At 43.7% G+C, this 15,099-nt stretch overlaps 1 protein-coding gene across 1 annotated transcript in view; it reads right to left on the bottom strand.

Moving 5' to 3' along the window:
- SORCS3 (sortilin related VPS10 domain containing receptor 3) overlaps window positions 1-15,099 on the bottom strand; it is a 321,133-nt gene that overhangs the window by 43,411 nt on the left and 262,623 nt on the right. Inside the window, exon 14 of the mRNA XM_087766350.1 lies at window positions 12,464-12,571. Coding sequence (XP_087622476.1) covers window positions 12,464-12,571 — 108 coding nt within the window. The remainder of the gene's footprint in view (window positions 1-12,463; window positions 12,572-15,099) is intronic.

Raw genomic sequence — 15,099 nt, 5'->3', positions numbered from 1 at the left:
CTGAGATAGAGCTAAGAAGCCTATCCAGATCTGAGTTGTGGTTTCCTGCTGGTTATTGTACTTTATACCCCAGTGCTCCATGCTCCAGGAGAATTGATTAGTTCAGCATCAACATGGCATGAATACATGGAGGCAACACAAACCAGTCTCTGCCATTTCCTCTGATTCAGAGTGCCAGGTAACACAGAGCAGAGGTGGGGGGATGGCCTAACTGAAAGAGCCAAGATCCAGCCAAACATATTAGGTCTAGCTGAGAATCAACTGTGTCCCTGTACAGGGTTCTCTCACTTCCATAATTGCCTTGATTTGGTTTGGATTTTTCTCCCCACTAGCCGGGCTACCCTGATCCTACATTACCTGGGAAAATGGTGAGCCTATGCTAGAGATCCTGCCTCAGTGCACACACTTACAGAAGGACTTGGTACATAAACATGCCTCTATCACTTGTTGATATTTACAGCTTTTGAGACAATAAAAGTAAATGCTAACGATTGCACACAAAAAAGAGGGCCTGTTACTAAACCTGGATGTGAAGCCATCTGTGTAAGAAAGCAGCAGTAAAGCAAGACTAGCTCCTATGTGCAGGCTGAGCTGTTAGGGCCAAAAACACACAAGCGGCAATGGAACAGTTTCAAATTGTGCCAGCGGGGTTAGGTTTTATGAATGGGGAGTGAGAGATGAGCTATTTCCCGATGAATTAAACATAAACCATGACTTTAGAGAAAACCAAATGGGCTGTGTAACCTCCCGATTGTTTTTTATTAGGGTTTAGATGGAATTAGCATTAAAGGAGGTCACTGGTTACATGGAAATTGGATGGAAAGGGATGGAGACAAGGAAGCAGAACCTAATTGAAAGAGACACAGATCAGCAATTAGGGAGAGTGGAAGAGGGATAGTGAGAGTTATACCATCTCGTGACTGGCAAGATGATGCAGGGAGCAGGAGACTGGAAACAAAGGAAACATAAAAGATGAAAGATGACACTAGAAAGGCAGGCAATTGCCAACAAAAAACACTGTCTAATTTTTTTTCCTAAACAATAAATATGGTCTTTAAGAGCCACTTTGGAGCTTTTAATTCAGTTGCTTTTGGCTGACCTGTTAACTAGGAACAGTAGCCTGAGGGCAACTGGGTGATGATTCAGGGCTTCTCTGCTTCTGTCTGTGGATAGAAAGATGGAAAGAGAGTAGGAAAAATGGCATTTTTTCTAGAAAGAAGATATGCATTTTCTTCCAAATAAAATATACCATCCCTTTGGATCTAGATTTTCAGCTGGTACAAATGAATGTAATTCCTATAGACCGTCTCAGATATAAGGCCTTGTACTATTGCTACTATTCAGAGGGAGAAAAAACAGCAGCCGTGAAACTACCAAGAATATACCAACAGCAGATAGCAGCTTGCATGATGACAAAACTGTTCAAGAAAAATCTTGGTGTGTATTCTGTTTCTCAAGGGGAAGGGTCAAATGAGAATTTCACAGAATTTCTCATGCAGATGAAATCTGAAGGAAGTGGTTTATTTCCATGTCCAACTGAAACTGAATGTCATGACATGGAGATTTTCCACAGAAGAGAAATTCAAAGTGTTGGCCAGATTCACTGCCTAGCAATCCATATTGAACTGGTGATGGAAATCTGCACCACTGTCAGACTCTGGGTCAGGAGGGGTGGATGGGACAGGGGAAGAGTTTCTGTGAATACAGAGAAAAAACCAAAATCTTGCAATAAAAATCCTGCAGTACAATCATGGCAGACCCTTTTCCCTCAGCTTTGGAAAACGGTCCTACGATTGTTCATCAGCTCAATGGGCACTTCCTTTAAAGTGCCAGCAGAAGAGGAAAACCACTGCAAATGACATGGTACAGCATGATCTTTTTTAGTTAGCAAGTAATGCCAAGTGCAATTAGTAAGTAATCTGCACAACGTATAATTATGAAGCAGCCCTACAGCTTGGGCTCGATTTCTCCATTAGCTGCACAAATAATGCACAAGGCAATGGGGGAGACAGGGATTTTTTTTTTTTTTTAATACAAAGTGCTATCAAAATAAGAACTTACTGAATGACAAATCAAAACTTTTGAAATCTGGTCTCTAAAAAAATTATTGCCAATGTTCCCAAACCACTTTACATGACAATTGCTTCAGAAGAAATCCCAGCAACATGAAAGGGAGTGTGAGACACCTGAGAAGGGCGATGGGAAAGCACATTAATTTTTAATGCTGTTTTTCAGAAGTATTCTCTCTCTTCTTCAATGCACTCATGAAAGACAGCTAGTTTCTGACAGCTTTGAAACCAGAAGATTCTGCCTTCCCCTTCTAGAAAAGGTACTACCAGGTATCAGCAATCTGAGTGTTTCCTCCACTAACGGGTCTGCGGTCTCAACAGAGGGAGGAGCTGCCCCTTCGGCAGAAGCTGGATAACACAGCATGTTCAGTCATTTCAATCTTTCATCCTATGAATCAGCAGATTTCCAACCAGAGATGACCAACACAAATGCGGAAGCCATTGCTCAGAACATGTAAGCTCCAAACACATGTGACAGGGACAGTTTGTGGTGGATTGGGATGACAAGCTTTGCCTGGCACAGGGCATCAGACAGAAGAGTCAGAAGAGGGGATGAGAATTGTACCTGGCTGGGCAACAGCATGAGGATGTGGCTGACCAGTTATAGTGGGGAAATTTTCACAGGTTTGGGTCAAAGGATCATGAAACAAGAAAACCATATACAATGATCAAATGAGGACAAGCTCTCCTCAGGAATAAAGGCTTCCAGCACTACCTGAACTATGCGAGATGCCTCAGACTATGGTATGGCTGCTCTGGAGAGGTGCTCTCTACCACTCACTGCAGCCCAATAATGAAAAATCTGCTAGAGTGAACTCTGCAGCCAACCCAGCGCTGAGCCTTCCCAGCTCCCAGAAAAGCTGGTGTGCTGTACTACCCTCTGCCCTGTGCAGGATCAGGGCCAGGCTGAGCTGAAAAGGTGCTGAGTCCATATGGTTTCTCAGTCCCCTGAGGGCTGGTGGGATCAGGGCACCAGAATATTTCATGGCTTGCTCTAGCAGAAAGGTGAAAGACTCTGAGGAACGTATGTGTGCATAGCACCCTACCCCTGGCTGTACACCTGTTGTAGAAGTCACTTTCTAGCTCAAATAAGAATCCAAAGACCTGTTGAAGCCTTAGACTGCAAGCTGTGAACTTTCACCTAGATACGCTGACCGTATGCTTAATTCCTATCTCACTACATGAAGGAAGGCCCTGAAACTGGTGCAAACCAGAAAGATGAGGTAGCCACAACCATCAGCAGAAGCTGCAACTATTAAGATAAGAAAAGGAATGTCCTGCCTGGAGACAGAGAAAGGATCCAATAAGGAATAAGAAGGAGGCCAGAGGAGGGACACAAAAATGATCAGAGGGATGGAACACCTCTCCTATGAGGAAAGGCTGAAAGAGCTGGGGTTGTTCAGCCTGGAGAAGAGAAGGCTGCAGGGAGACCTTATTGCAGCCTTTCAATACTTAAAGGGGGCCTACAAGAAAGATGGGGACAGACTTTTTAGCAAGGCCTGCTGTGACGGGACAAGGGGTAATGGTTTTAAACTAAAGAAGGGTAGATGTAGACTAAACACAACGAAAAAATTTTTTACGATGAGGGTGGTGAAACACTGGAACGGGTTGCTCAGAGAGGTGGTAGATGCCCCATCCTTGGAAACATTCCAGGACAGGATAGATGGGGCTCTGAGCAACCTGATCTAGTTGAAGATGTCCCTGCCATTTGCAGGGGGGATGGACTAAATGACCTCTAAATGTCCCTTCCATCCCAAAGCATTCTATGATTCTATGATAAAACCCCAGACCCAAATATTACTATTGGACCGAACCGTCGCCTGAGGGGAGGGGAACTTAAACTGTAAGGGTATAATTGCCCAGGGGTTTCTTTGTTCCAGGTCCCTCTTCAGAGGCACCCGGCTCAAGCTGCTCTTCACTGCTGTACCACTCAATAAATTCGCCTAGTGTACGTTGTGTCAGAGACTCTGCTTTGGGGAAACCTAGGGTCGAGCCTGAGGGGAGAGAAAGCACCCAAGTGTGTGCGTGAGCGAGGAGTCAAAAAGGGGCACCCGTCAGCTCAATGGAGCTGCCCACTGTGAAGGGACTCTGGTCCTAGCAGTTAAAGTCTTGGGTGGTGTGTGTGTGACTCCCTGAATGGTGCATGAATGCTCGGGCAGCTGCTGCTCCTTTAACACAGCCCTCACCAGGCCTGCGTGCTTTGTACAGCCCAGCCCAGCTGCTAGCAGGAGGACAGCACAGAACCTATAATCCATCTGTCCTTACTTGAAAGCACAAGAAACAAAGCACATTAGCTTCTAGATGAGAATATCTGGATTGTATTGTCAGCAGGCAACCCTTGTCCTTTTACTAAGGGAAAAGAAATCATGTATCACCCTGCTGCTCGTTCTGGCTCCTTCTGTAAGGGCTTTTGTTATTCACTTCAGTGAATAAAAGCCTCCAGTCAGCACACCTTTTTCTAGTCCTCCTCCCTGCACATGCTTACCTCTCCATCCACCTTGTCTGAGCATTACAGACATTACTCAGTATCTCCTTCCCCTTAAGGAATGAGAAAAGTCTGCACAGTGGGGTACTCATCTGGGACTCAGGAGACCCAATGTAATGCCAAGCTCTCCCCATGACAGTCTGCTGAGTGACTGACCACGGGCACGTCCCTTATTCTGCCTTAATTTCCCTACCTGCAGAGTACAACTAACAATGTTGATTTCTTTAGCATGATATTTGATTTACTGTCCATAAATAGCACTTGACTCCCATGAGAGTAATGTTTGCCCCAGAAAGCCAAAGATAGACAATACATGCCACAGAGCCCAATGCCTTCTCCATGTGTTATAGCTTCTGCAAGGAATCTTCTGAGTACATGGCACAACTGCTGGGAACTGATCTCAGGTCACAGACATCCTCTTCCTAAGGTCCAATAAATCACACAATGCTGTCTGAGAAAGATTACTCTAAGCAGATGTTCTCATCACCTGATTTGTCTATTCAGGTGCCACAGTAAGACCTCAGCTCAAAGTGCAATTATCAGCAGCACAATCAATATTGTGCCTCTGTGGGCTGTTTAGGTGAATTCATGCAGCAATCCAAAGGCTAACAAATAGAGTACTCCTCTAGCAGGGAGGGAGATGGGAGGAGGAAGTGACGCTGATTAATCTGTGATCATTAATAACGTTTTTAAGTCTTGCAAACAAAGATAATGATATGGGTAATCAACTGTCTTACTCCAGGGTATAAACTGATCATCTGTTGGGATAAAATGGGAATTCCTATAACACACATTTTCTCGTCCACTGTAAAGTCACTTGATGGCATTAGCAGATTGATCATTTTCTCGCAGTCCCAGCTATTCATTACTTCCAGAAGGTTTTGAAATTAGATCAGATGATACAGGAATGCAGCTCACTATAGCAAATGCCAATAATCTCTCAATCATTTTGGTTTCCTAACTTAATAATTATATTTGTAATTTTTGTTCTCAGATCAAGTTCTAAATTTTACTTTTCTTTCTGTGTGCAGTCATTATTTTCACAGATTCATTTTAATTCATGGATCCTGTTCTGAAGAGTCCTTATTTAGGCTTACACACTACAGTTTGCACAGCCCCATGAGTGAGGACAGTGCAATGAACTCACAAGGACACATCAGAGCCTTGCAGTAAAATCCATAGCCAATAATAAAGCTGGTCGCACAAACAGATATTGCACTAAACATAAAAAGAAAGGAAAACTGAAATGCGAGAGAAAACCACAATGGGGACAGCAGTTAAAACCTACCAGTCCTTTCTAGGTATCTAACAGTACCTACACAAGTTGGATAAACCAGGTTTTGAAATCTGCCCTCCAGTCTCTCAAAAACCCCACAGTTTTGGTAGGCCTGAGAGTATGCACAGGCTGGCTGGTCAGCTCGGGTTCCCAAAAGAAGTGAAGATAAATAGAGTTCAGAATCCTTCACAACAGCCCCCATACATGAACCTTTTTGTTGTTTTCTGCACTGGAAGCTGCAAGTGGATTTAGCTTTTTACAGACCTCTGGTGAAATCTTTCCCCAGATTTCCTTTTCACCAAATCCTCTGTTGAGCTCAGCAGCAGCAGCAGAAGTTGCAGAAGAAAATCTGCCTTTTTTTCAGACAGCTTTTTTCTCTTTTTCTCAAGCAGAGTGAAGTGAAAAGAGACCAGACTGATGGCAGGAGAGTTTGAAGGCCTCTGCTGGGCCACAGGAATTGAAAATCACTGTATCCGTGTCTTTTCTTTATGCATGTTGGACAAGAACCTCAATTCCTTCTAGGAAAAACAATCTCTTGGTGTTTCTGCTATCCAGCCACCTCTTCTCTCGTTTGCTGAGATTGCTAGCACAGGTGCCAGCTATGGAGGGCGAAGGCTGGCCCAGCAGGGAGAAGGCCAGCTCCTCTGACCACATCCCAGCAAAGGCACCATTTCCTATCACCTCTCTGGTTTTGCCTTACTTTTCTCAGCACAAGCACTCAGAGGTGGCAGATCTGCAGCTCTGTACCCCTAAGCAAAGGGGCTGTCTTTCAAGGACATTGTGTCAGCTTGTAATTTTCTTTCCTGTATCAGCTTTTAAATGTGACAGCAAGACTTGAACAGAAGGCAGTGTACGTTGCCTTGCTTACAGAGGAAAGATGATAATCACCTTATCAGCAAGTGACAGGAAAATGACTCTTGGCTCCCACATAATTTTGAACTCAGTGGGAGCTTGGACCTGGGAGCTGTTGCCCCTCTCATACTCAATTTGCTGAATCTCTGCTAAGCGCTAATCAGAATCTGTCCACGTTGCCTTCATACCTGTACATACTTTGCTGATGTCTTCCACAAGTCAGTCAGTTCTTCAGAATAAGAGTTAACTCACGGAACTCCGGGCCACAGGTTAATGTGACTGCTAAATTTTTAAAGGGATTAGGGGAAAAAAACCTCAAATATAGAAAAAAATCATGAATGTCTTAGAAATACGAAGAATAATGTTTGGCCAAGAAAGTCCCTTATTTGCAAATCTCTGTAAATGAGAAAAGTGTACAAGGGAATAATATATTTTTTTTTTAATATATATTTTTAGCATCCTCTACTTGCCACTGTTGGAGCATGGAAGTGATCCAGAGGGACCTCTGGTCTGATTCAGTATGGCCTGTGCTCTTAATGTTCTCCTCACCTCAAACCTCTCCTGACCTTCTTCTCACCTTTTCCAACATTTCTTGATTACTTATTCAGTCTGCCCCACTCTTCTGCCACCCAGTGATGGATTGACAGTAATTTTGTGGGTCTCCTGGAAAAAATATGCTCCCACTTCATCTCTGGTAAAGCTGCATGACTATGTAAACGAGAAGGTGTTAGAAAGGGCCAGGGCTCATAACCTATTCATTTACAACCAGGAACGTTTTCTAACATACACATAGCCAAGGGCAGCAGTCACGACAATTTTGGCAGATCAGCTTGTATTAAATCTTCTCACTGAAAACGTTAATGCTCAATGATGCATACACAGATATATATGGATCATTAAGTATACGTACATAGAAAGACATATATTTATATACACACGTGGGTGTGTCTACATAAATATATATTTATCAGCACAGACAAACTTAATGATCCCCATCTATAAATGAGTTCTGCACACACACATATAATGAGTCTAATAAAATGACAGCAAAGCTCTGCAGGGCTGTGAAGCAAAAAGGTTATTTCTCTTTATGTAGGTTTGGAGAGATGCTTAGCACAGGAGATGAAGTGGCAGGGGTAATAATTATGAGTCAGAGCTGGAACAACATAAAGCCTGTCTCTGGACCCACAAAAACATCTTGTCTCTGATTTGAATGGTACAGAGTAGCAACTCTTTCAAGGAAATACTGCTTCTGTTTGGATATATCACAATCAACTAGAAGGGGAATACAATCTGATTCCTTTCCCCTGGTGGACAACCTCAGGCAAGTAACATGCTGTGCCTATGGCTTGTCAACACAGAAATGTTAGATCTGACCCATTAGAAGGTGAAATCGTTAAAAGATACTACTCACCAGTGAGGGCTACAGGACAGAAGTTAGAAAACTGTAGATTTCAAGACTAGTGCTTTCTAGGCACTCATCGGGTCACCTAAGAATGTGCCTAACCCATCGCTTTTATACATTTGAGTTATTGTCCTAAAGGACCCTTTGTTTTCTACAGCTTTTTTCCTCACACCTGCACCAAACACTGCAATGTGCTTCGGTACACATCTCTGGAAGTGCTGTGACACTAAAGGAGCTGAACTGACCATCTTGTCAGATGAGATGAGTGTCAAAACAACAGTGAAAGGAACTACAGAAGTGGATGATCAGCCAGGAATGGAGGAAGGGAGAGTGGATTCACCTTGGTTAGGCAGTAGCTCCAAGTTAGACCAGCTCACACAGTCTTGCGGTACTTCCCTGTGTGTCACAAAACTACATTCTTAGCAGAGCCCATTCAGCTATACTTGTAAGGAAATAATTCATTCTTGCACCCTTATAACCATATGAAATAACAAAATCATAGAATAATTTCGGTTGGAACAGACCTCTGCAAGACATCTTGTCCAATTCCCCACTAAAAGCAGCTCCCAATTCAAAGTACACTGAGATATTCAGAATCATATAGTGCCCCTACATACAAATCTACAGATTTTACCATACTGGTAAGTTCTTTAGAACCGTCTTAGGACACATATACACAGCACAAAGCACAGAAGATCCAAAAAGCCTAGGATGCTCATACAATACAGACAGATACTGCAACTGCTCACATAATAGCCATGAAGTGGTATGAAATTCTGTGCTAAAACTGTTGCTGCTTCCTACAGCCCAGAGAGCCCACTCATAGGATGTGCCACAAAATTAAGGCTGGGAATAATAGTCATTCTACTGATATACTGATTTCAATAAGATAGTATTATGATAATATTGTTAATAATGCAATATGTTAATAATAGTTGGAGTATAATGGCTATTTAATACACATTCCCCTCAGATTATTATTTTTCGGAAGCAGTTGAACACAGACCACTTTGATGCAAATCAGTGGATGAAATTTTCCCTAACAGGAATCAGCCAAGACCGCTAGATGAAATATTACGCATTTTCCAGGATGAAAGACAAATCTTTAAAAGCCACTAACCTACGCAGCTTGGCGATACACAAACACAAGCACAGTCTTGGTCTCTCTGCCTCAGCCCTGCTTCTACTCTAAGAGCTCCCACTGATCCTATCGTCAGTTGGAGTATGCTGAGCCCAAACTGTTGTGCTCCTCTCATCAGCTTCTTGAAATCATTGAGATTTCTACCCACAAATATAAATTCCATGTACCTCCAACCACCATGTGTTATCTTGGTTCAGAGAATGGCCAGTAGCAATAGAAATGCATTGATTTCTTCTCAGCCAAAGCTTCCACAAGCTCAGCATGATCCTACACTGCCCTTACAGATGAGCTCACTAAAAGTCTCATTGTGAGAAATACCTAAGTGATCTGCATAGAAATGGTTTGCATACGGGCTTTATAAATGGTCTCTTTCCTCCTCAGTTCCTTTAACACTGTGGATAGGAATTTCTCTAAACATTTATGGCAAGTATCATGTGAAATTTCTTTTTATGGCTTTTACAGACTATTAAGAATAGTTTTAAAAATTGCTAGTGATGACAGTAATAATAAAAACAATAACAATAACAATAGCAATAATAATAATATGCCTGCAAAGATTTCAAAAGAAAAAGAGTCAGCTCTCAACAAAGCTGATACACAATATTCAGTAACTCACTTCCTACATTCTCCATCAGAAGACTACAGAGATATAAGTAACAATAACCTTAGATTTAAAATGCATCTTTCATCTTAGAAGAAAACTGCATTGATTTATAAAGTAAATGGGCTAAATCCACAGCTAGTTGAAACTGATTAGCTCCATTGATTTCAATGAAGGTGCTGATGTGCAGATTTATTTGAGCTCTGATCTGTCTCTCTGCATGTGTGTGTGTGTCTGCATGCATCTGTGGTTGGAAAGCAACACACATTGCGCATTGCACAAAGAATTTCACAGAAAAACACCATATTAACCAACACAGAAAGTGACACATTATTGTTGCATTTGGAGAAAAATGCAAAGAGTGAGCAGAATGCAGGGTCTAATCTTAAGCTGGGGATTGGCATATATTTCCCCAACAGGATGCTCACAGCAGTCTTGTGAAAAGGCTCACAGGTATATCATATGCTGTTGTGTTTTGCTCCTTGCAAAAATATTTGCAGATAGCAAGGCAGCAGATGCATAGATATATTCTTCTACACAAACAAGTACTCCACTTTTATGAAGAAAAAGCCAAAGCCAAAGGACAGTTTTGGAGTAAAGGAAAAACTAGTAACCCTACCAGAATTGATACAACCTCTACTCCGACAAAAATCTCAACAGCTGTCTGTGACATAGACGCGGAGGCTGCCTCGTTCTGCCCCAGCACTGTTTGGGAAACAAACTTAAGTGTGCAGCTCCTATGCTTTATAGGCATAAAGGATAACCATAATTACTTAGCCTGGCCTTCCTCGGACACTTTAGCACAGGAGATATAGATGGGCTATATAGGAGTTGGCTACACCTTCCTGATCCTCCCAAGACACTTCATCTGTCATGACATAAATGGCAAAGAAGCCAGCTCAAATAAGCCTTTGCAAGAAGAGGATTCTCCCCCAGCCCCTTTCTTGCAGCTAAGGTAAGCTTCACTGCAGGTGCAGACCACTCCTCACCACATAGTCACTTCTGTTTGTGTAAGGCTGATGTAGGTCTGTTTTTTGAAAGGCATACCAACACAAATCATGCAACTCAGTTGGAATAAATTCAAATCACTAGCAGAAATGCCCAAGACACACAACTGTTATCTGATCCAAGCTTCCTTGGAAACTGGTGACAAGCATACCCAGCAGTCTACTCTCAGTCTGTCACTACCTGTGACACCAGCAATGAAATCCACCTACGCATTTCTGCCACATAAGTAGGCAGATGGACTGAAGCCTAGAAGAAGATATACTGAGCTTGAATCTCTTTTCTCTTGCAAGTTGTGAAAACCTGCAGGAACTTCAGGTGCGGGTACAGAAAGCAGGAAAAGCAAACCAACTGCAAGGTGAAATTTATAGTATATTTCCTGCCCCTGAGTTGGAGTGTTGCAACAGTGTCTTATGTGATTAACCAGCGGCACTCCTTCATGCCACTGCAGATATGCTTTGCAGAAGTGCCTCAGTCTAAGGCATCTTAGCCACCTTGCTTTCTGATCCTTTTCAGGAAGCTGTTCCAGCCAGCTCAGAGAAAATACAGCTAAGAAGGCATCTCTGCAAGCAACAAAGGCAGTGCATCGAGTCCTTGCTTTATTCAGAATCCCAGAACAGAGTGCTCTGATCTGCTTTGTGCAAGAGGTCAGACAACCCTTTGAAGATGCCTTTGAGCTTAAAATGTTCCCTCTCTCTCCTGGTTGTTAAACTCAGATCCTGGCCTGTTCTTTGGCCAGCATTACTCCAGCAATTCCACCAGCCTTACCCAGCACTTCAGCACTCTTGGGAGGAGGAAGATCCAAGCACCTTCAGTGCCAGACCAGGCTCTTACTTCCATGATATGGGTGAATCATAACATACTACACCCCAGAGCAGGAAAGTTATTCTGAGCTCAGCTCTGCATATGCACACTGAGAACACCTTTAGCTTGAGCTAAAACCAGATGTACAGCCCACAATGCAGATAGCAAGCAACGAAGTTTAGAGATATTCATACCCAGCAGCAATCTCAAAGACAGCCAAGCTGCACAACTAGAGCAAGCACAGAACTGACATTAGGTGCAGCCATACAAATCTCTGGCTTCTAAAGAGCACTGCAGTCCCTGGGCCATCAGATCCAAGGAACACAATCTCAGTAGTATTTATCAGAAGGGACCTCTGGATGTCACTAGTCCAAGCTCTTACTCCAAGACAGACCGTCACCAACCATAAATCAGGGCAGATGTGGCTTCATCTAACCAAGGCATGAACATTTCCAGGGATGGAGATACCATAACTTCTCTGTAACCTGAACAGGGCTACACCAGCCCCCAGAGAAGCAGATTTTCCTGCTGTCCTATCTGAACTCCCAGGCTACAGCTTGGGACCATCTCTCCTTGTTATACACCCTGCCACTACTGGGAAGAGTTTGGCCCCATCATCTGTTTGCCACATGATGCATGGACATTCCACCTGGGTCTGTGACCATCAGCAAAACCCACAAAACAGCACCATGCCTTCATGCAACACTACATGTGTAGCTACACAATGCTGCACTGCACACCATGAGGCTCATCATGCACTTGGGGATCTTCATGCACCCCTTCTGCCATCACACTTTAGAAAAAGTTAAGAGCTGCTATACTTACGTCATTATCTGGGTCTCTATGCCAGGGTCTACAAGGGATCCATCCACAAAAAGTGGTGTTGCTGTGAAACTGTATTTACTCCACGATCTTCCCTCATCAAAACTCACCCTGGGATAGAAGCAGACAAGATTTATACACATAAAAAGACTTAGTCTAGAGCAACTGCAGCAATTAAGTGTTGGCTAAGGTCTGCAAGCTCCAGCAGCTAGATTTATAGACAAGCACCAATCTTTGCCATTTCCCAGCTCACTAATTCATGCTCTTGGTGTACTTTGAAAGATCAAAGCCTTAGAGAGTATAAACACCAGCAATAAGAACATGGATAGGCTTGATCCAGCTGTACATCAGACTTCAAGGGATCAAGGGGCATTGCCAAGTCCTGTTTCTGGATCTACAATAGCACCTGGCATGAGGCAGCACTCAGAGCATAAGCAGCCCTAGCCTGAATGCATAAAAATTGCTGTCAACACCATGGGACATTTAGACCCATCCAGGTATCAATGCCATATGGCATTAGCTACAATCTCTCTAGCCCTGTTAATACTTCTTTGCATGCCATCTCAGAGGTGGTCTCCATATTACAGAGAGGTGGAGGCCAAACTGAGCCATAGTCAGTGGTTAGTCTGTGTGCTCTTTACCTCTTACATTTGTAAAACAAAGTTGTATCCTGGTTAAAATTAAAGCATTTCCTTTCTTAGAGGCTGAGAGTGTTCACATTGTCAGTGACGCCCAGGGTAATTCAGTAGCTTTTGATCATCTGTCCCTACCCACAACCACCGTGCACCTTACTTTCTGTTTTTATCAAAGAGCATGTGTATCCTAACCCAGCTGACAGGGTCTTGATTGAATTAGTTAGTACAAGAGGCTTTCAAATTAGCAGAGGAGGGTTAGCAAACCCTGCTTTCAGCTACACCCCAGCAACCTCCCTATTTCTGATAACTACAAAGAGGTAGGTGAACAAACAGTCTAACTGACCACACCAGCAGACAGACTAGGTCAGGACTCTGGTGGCCTATCCTTAATGTCCCTTCTCAGCCTCCCTCATGGCCTCCCCTTACCCCATCCATGGCCCAGGAGCCCCACTGACACCATAGGAGTTTGAGGCTCCAGCTCTGCCAAAGCCCTGCCTGGCCATGGGCCTGACATGCAGGCTGATGTCCCAGCCTGGCCTCAGCGCGTCCCTGTCACCAGTGAGGTGCCTGATGCCCAGGGCTGGGGCTGCCCTGCTCCTGGCTGGGGTGGTGGGATGGGCCCTGGCTGAGAGATCCTGCCCTGCTGTCCCAAGGACCTTGGTCAGCTCCTGGCTTCCCAGCCCTCAGGGAGCTACCAGCCCTGACATCACCCCAATAATCTGTGCCCACAATAGTGCAGAAAACAGCCGGAGGAGGGTGTGCACACCCATCTGCTACTGCAGCAGGAAAGACAGGCAACCTGCAGACTGTCAGCATCCAGCTCCCAGAGCTGCTGCTCATGAACAGTTCCGAAAGCAGCCAAGTTTCTGCCCCCAGACTCTCCACACAACTGCTCCTGCACAATTTCTGCCCAGAATTTGAGCTCCAAATTATACCAGCAAAGGAAGAACAAACAGAGAAGCACAAAGGTTTATTGGCTGTAAAATTATTTGATCCTCTCCCAGTAGGGTCATTACAGAGTTCTCTGTAATTCTGCAAGGTACCTGGGCTGTGAAAGCTGACAGATTACTCTCAATGGACGTTACCAAAGAGACAATAACGGCACAAACAACTTCTTTGAATAGCAGGAAATGCTTCTCATTTTAAAGTGAGCCTAAAAAAGAAGTTTGCCTTATTTTCCAGGCAAGGAAAGTTTGGGGGATGTGTGTGTGTGTGTGCACATGCATCTGAGCACCTGGATTTGTCTGAGAGGGTCTTGCTGGAAATTGAATCCTCCCCACTCCAAGTAGGTAGCACCAGGGACGCTATCTGAGACCAAAGGACCAAGAGGCCAGTGTAACATATATTACAAACAATGGGTTACACCAACCTCAGATCTCTAGTGTGGAAAGCCAAGGCTCGCAGTCACTATTCCCTAAGTATCTGCCTCTCACAGCACCTAGAAAAACACTTTCACCTGACTCACAATGCACATCTGCCAGAATAGGAAGCTGACTGCAGACCAAAGACAGAAAGCTGGGAGTAACAGCAGCATACAAAAAGCTTATCTGCCCCAAATCTATTTATTTAAATGTATGTATCTTCCCATACACCTGTGCATTTGTATGCTGTTCTGCTTGCATGCTTATCTATCTAAATAGCATTTCAATTTCTGAGGAACAGCATGCTTCATTAGCTTAGCTAAAGTTCCCTTGGCTTTTCAACTATCCACCCCTCTTTTCTGCAGGATGAAACTTATTGTACAATGTCTCAGCCTGAAAATTAATAGATATACATGTACCGTTTAATCTATTCCACTCCTGCCCATAAAACAGGTGCCTACTGAAGCAATATGAAGCAAATTCCAAAGTCCCTAAGGGTACAATTTTGGAGGAAACATGTTGGAGCTTATTGATAACAGCTCTAAATCACTACTCATTTAATAGAGTGGGTGGGGCACTTATAGTACTGCACGTGCCATTTCATGAGACTTAGTGGAAAGGAAGAACATCTGAAAGGAACCTC

Source organism: Nipponia nippon, unplaced genomic scaffold (genome assembly GCF_047370975.1).
Source record: "Nipponia nippon isolate SJK-2023a ecotype South Korea unplaced genomic scaffold, ASM4737097v1 scaffold_3, whole genome shotgun sequence".
Classification (NCBI taxonomy): domain Eukaryota; kingdom Metazoa; phylum Chordata; class Aves; order Pelecaniformes; family Threskiornithidae; genus Nipponia; species Nipponia nippon.
The sequence above is the reverse complement of the archived record's forward strand: the minus strand, read 5'-3'. Positions and strand labels throughout refer to the sequence as shown.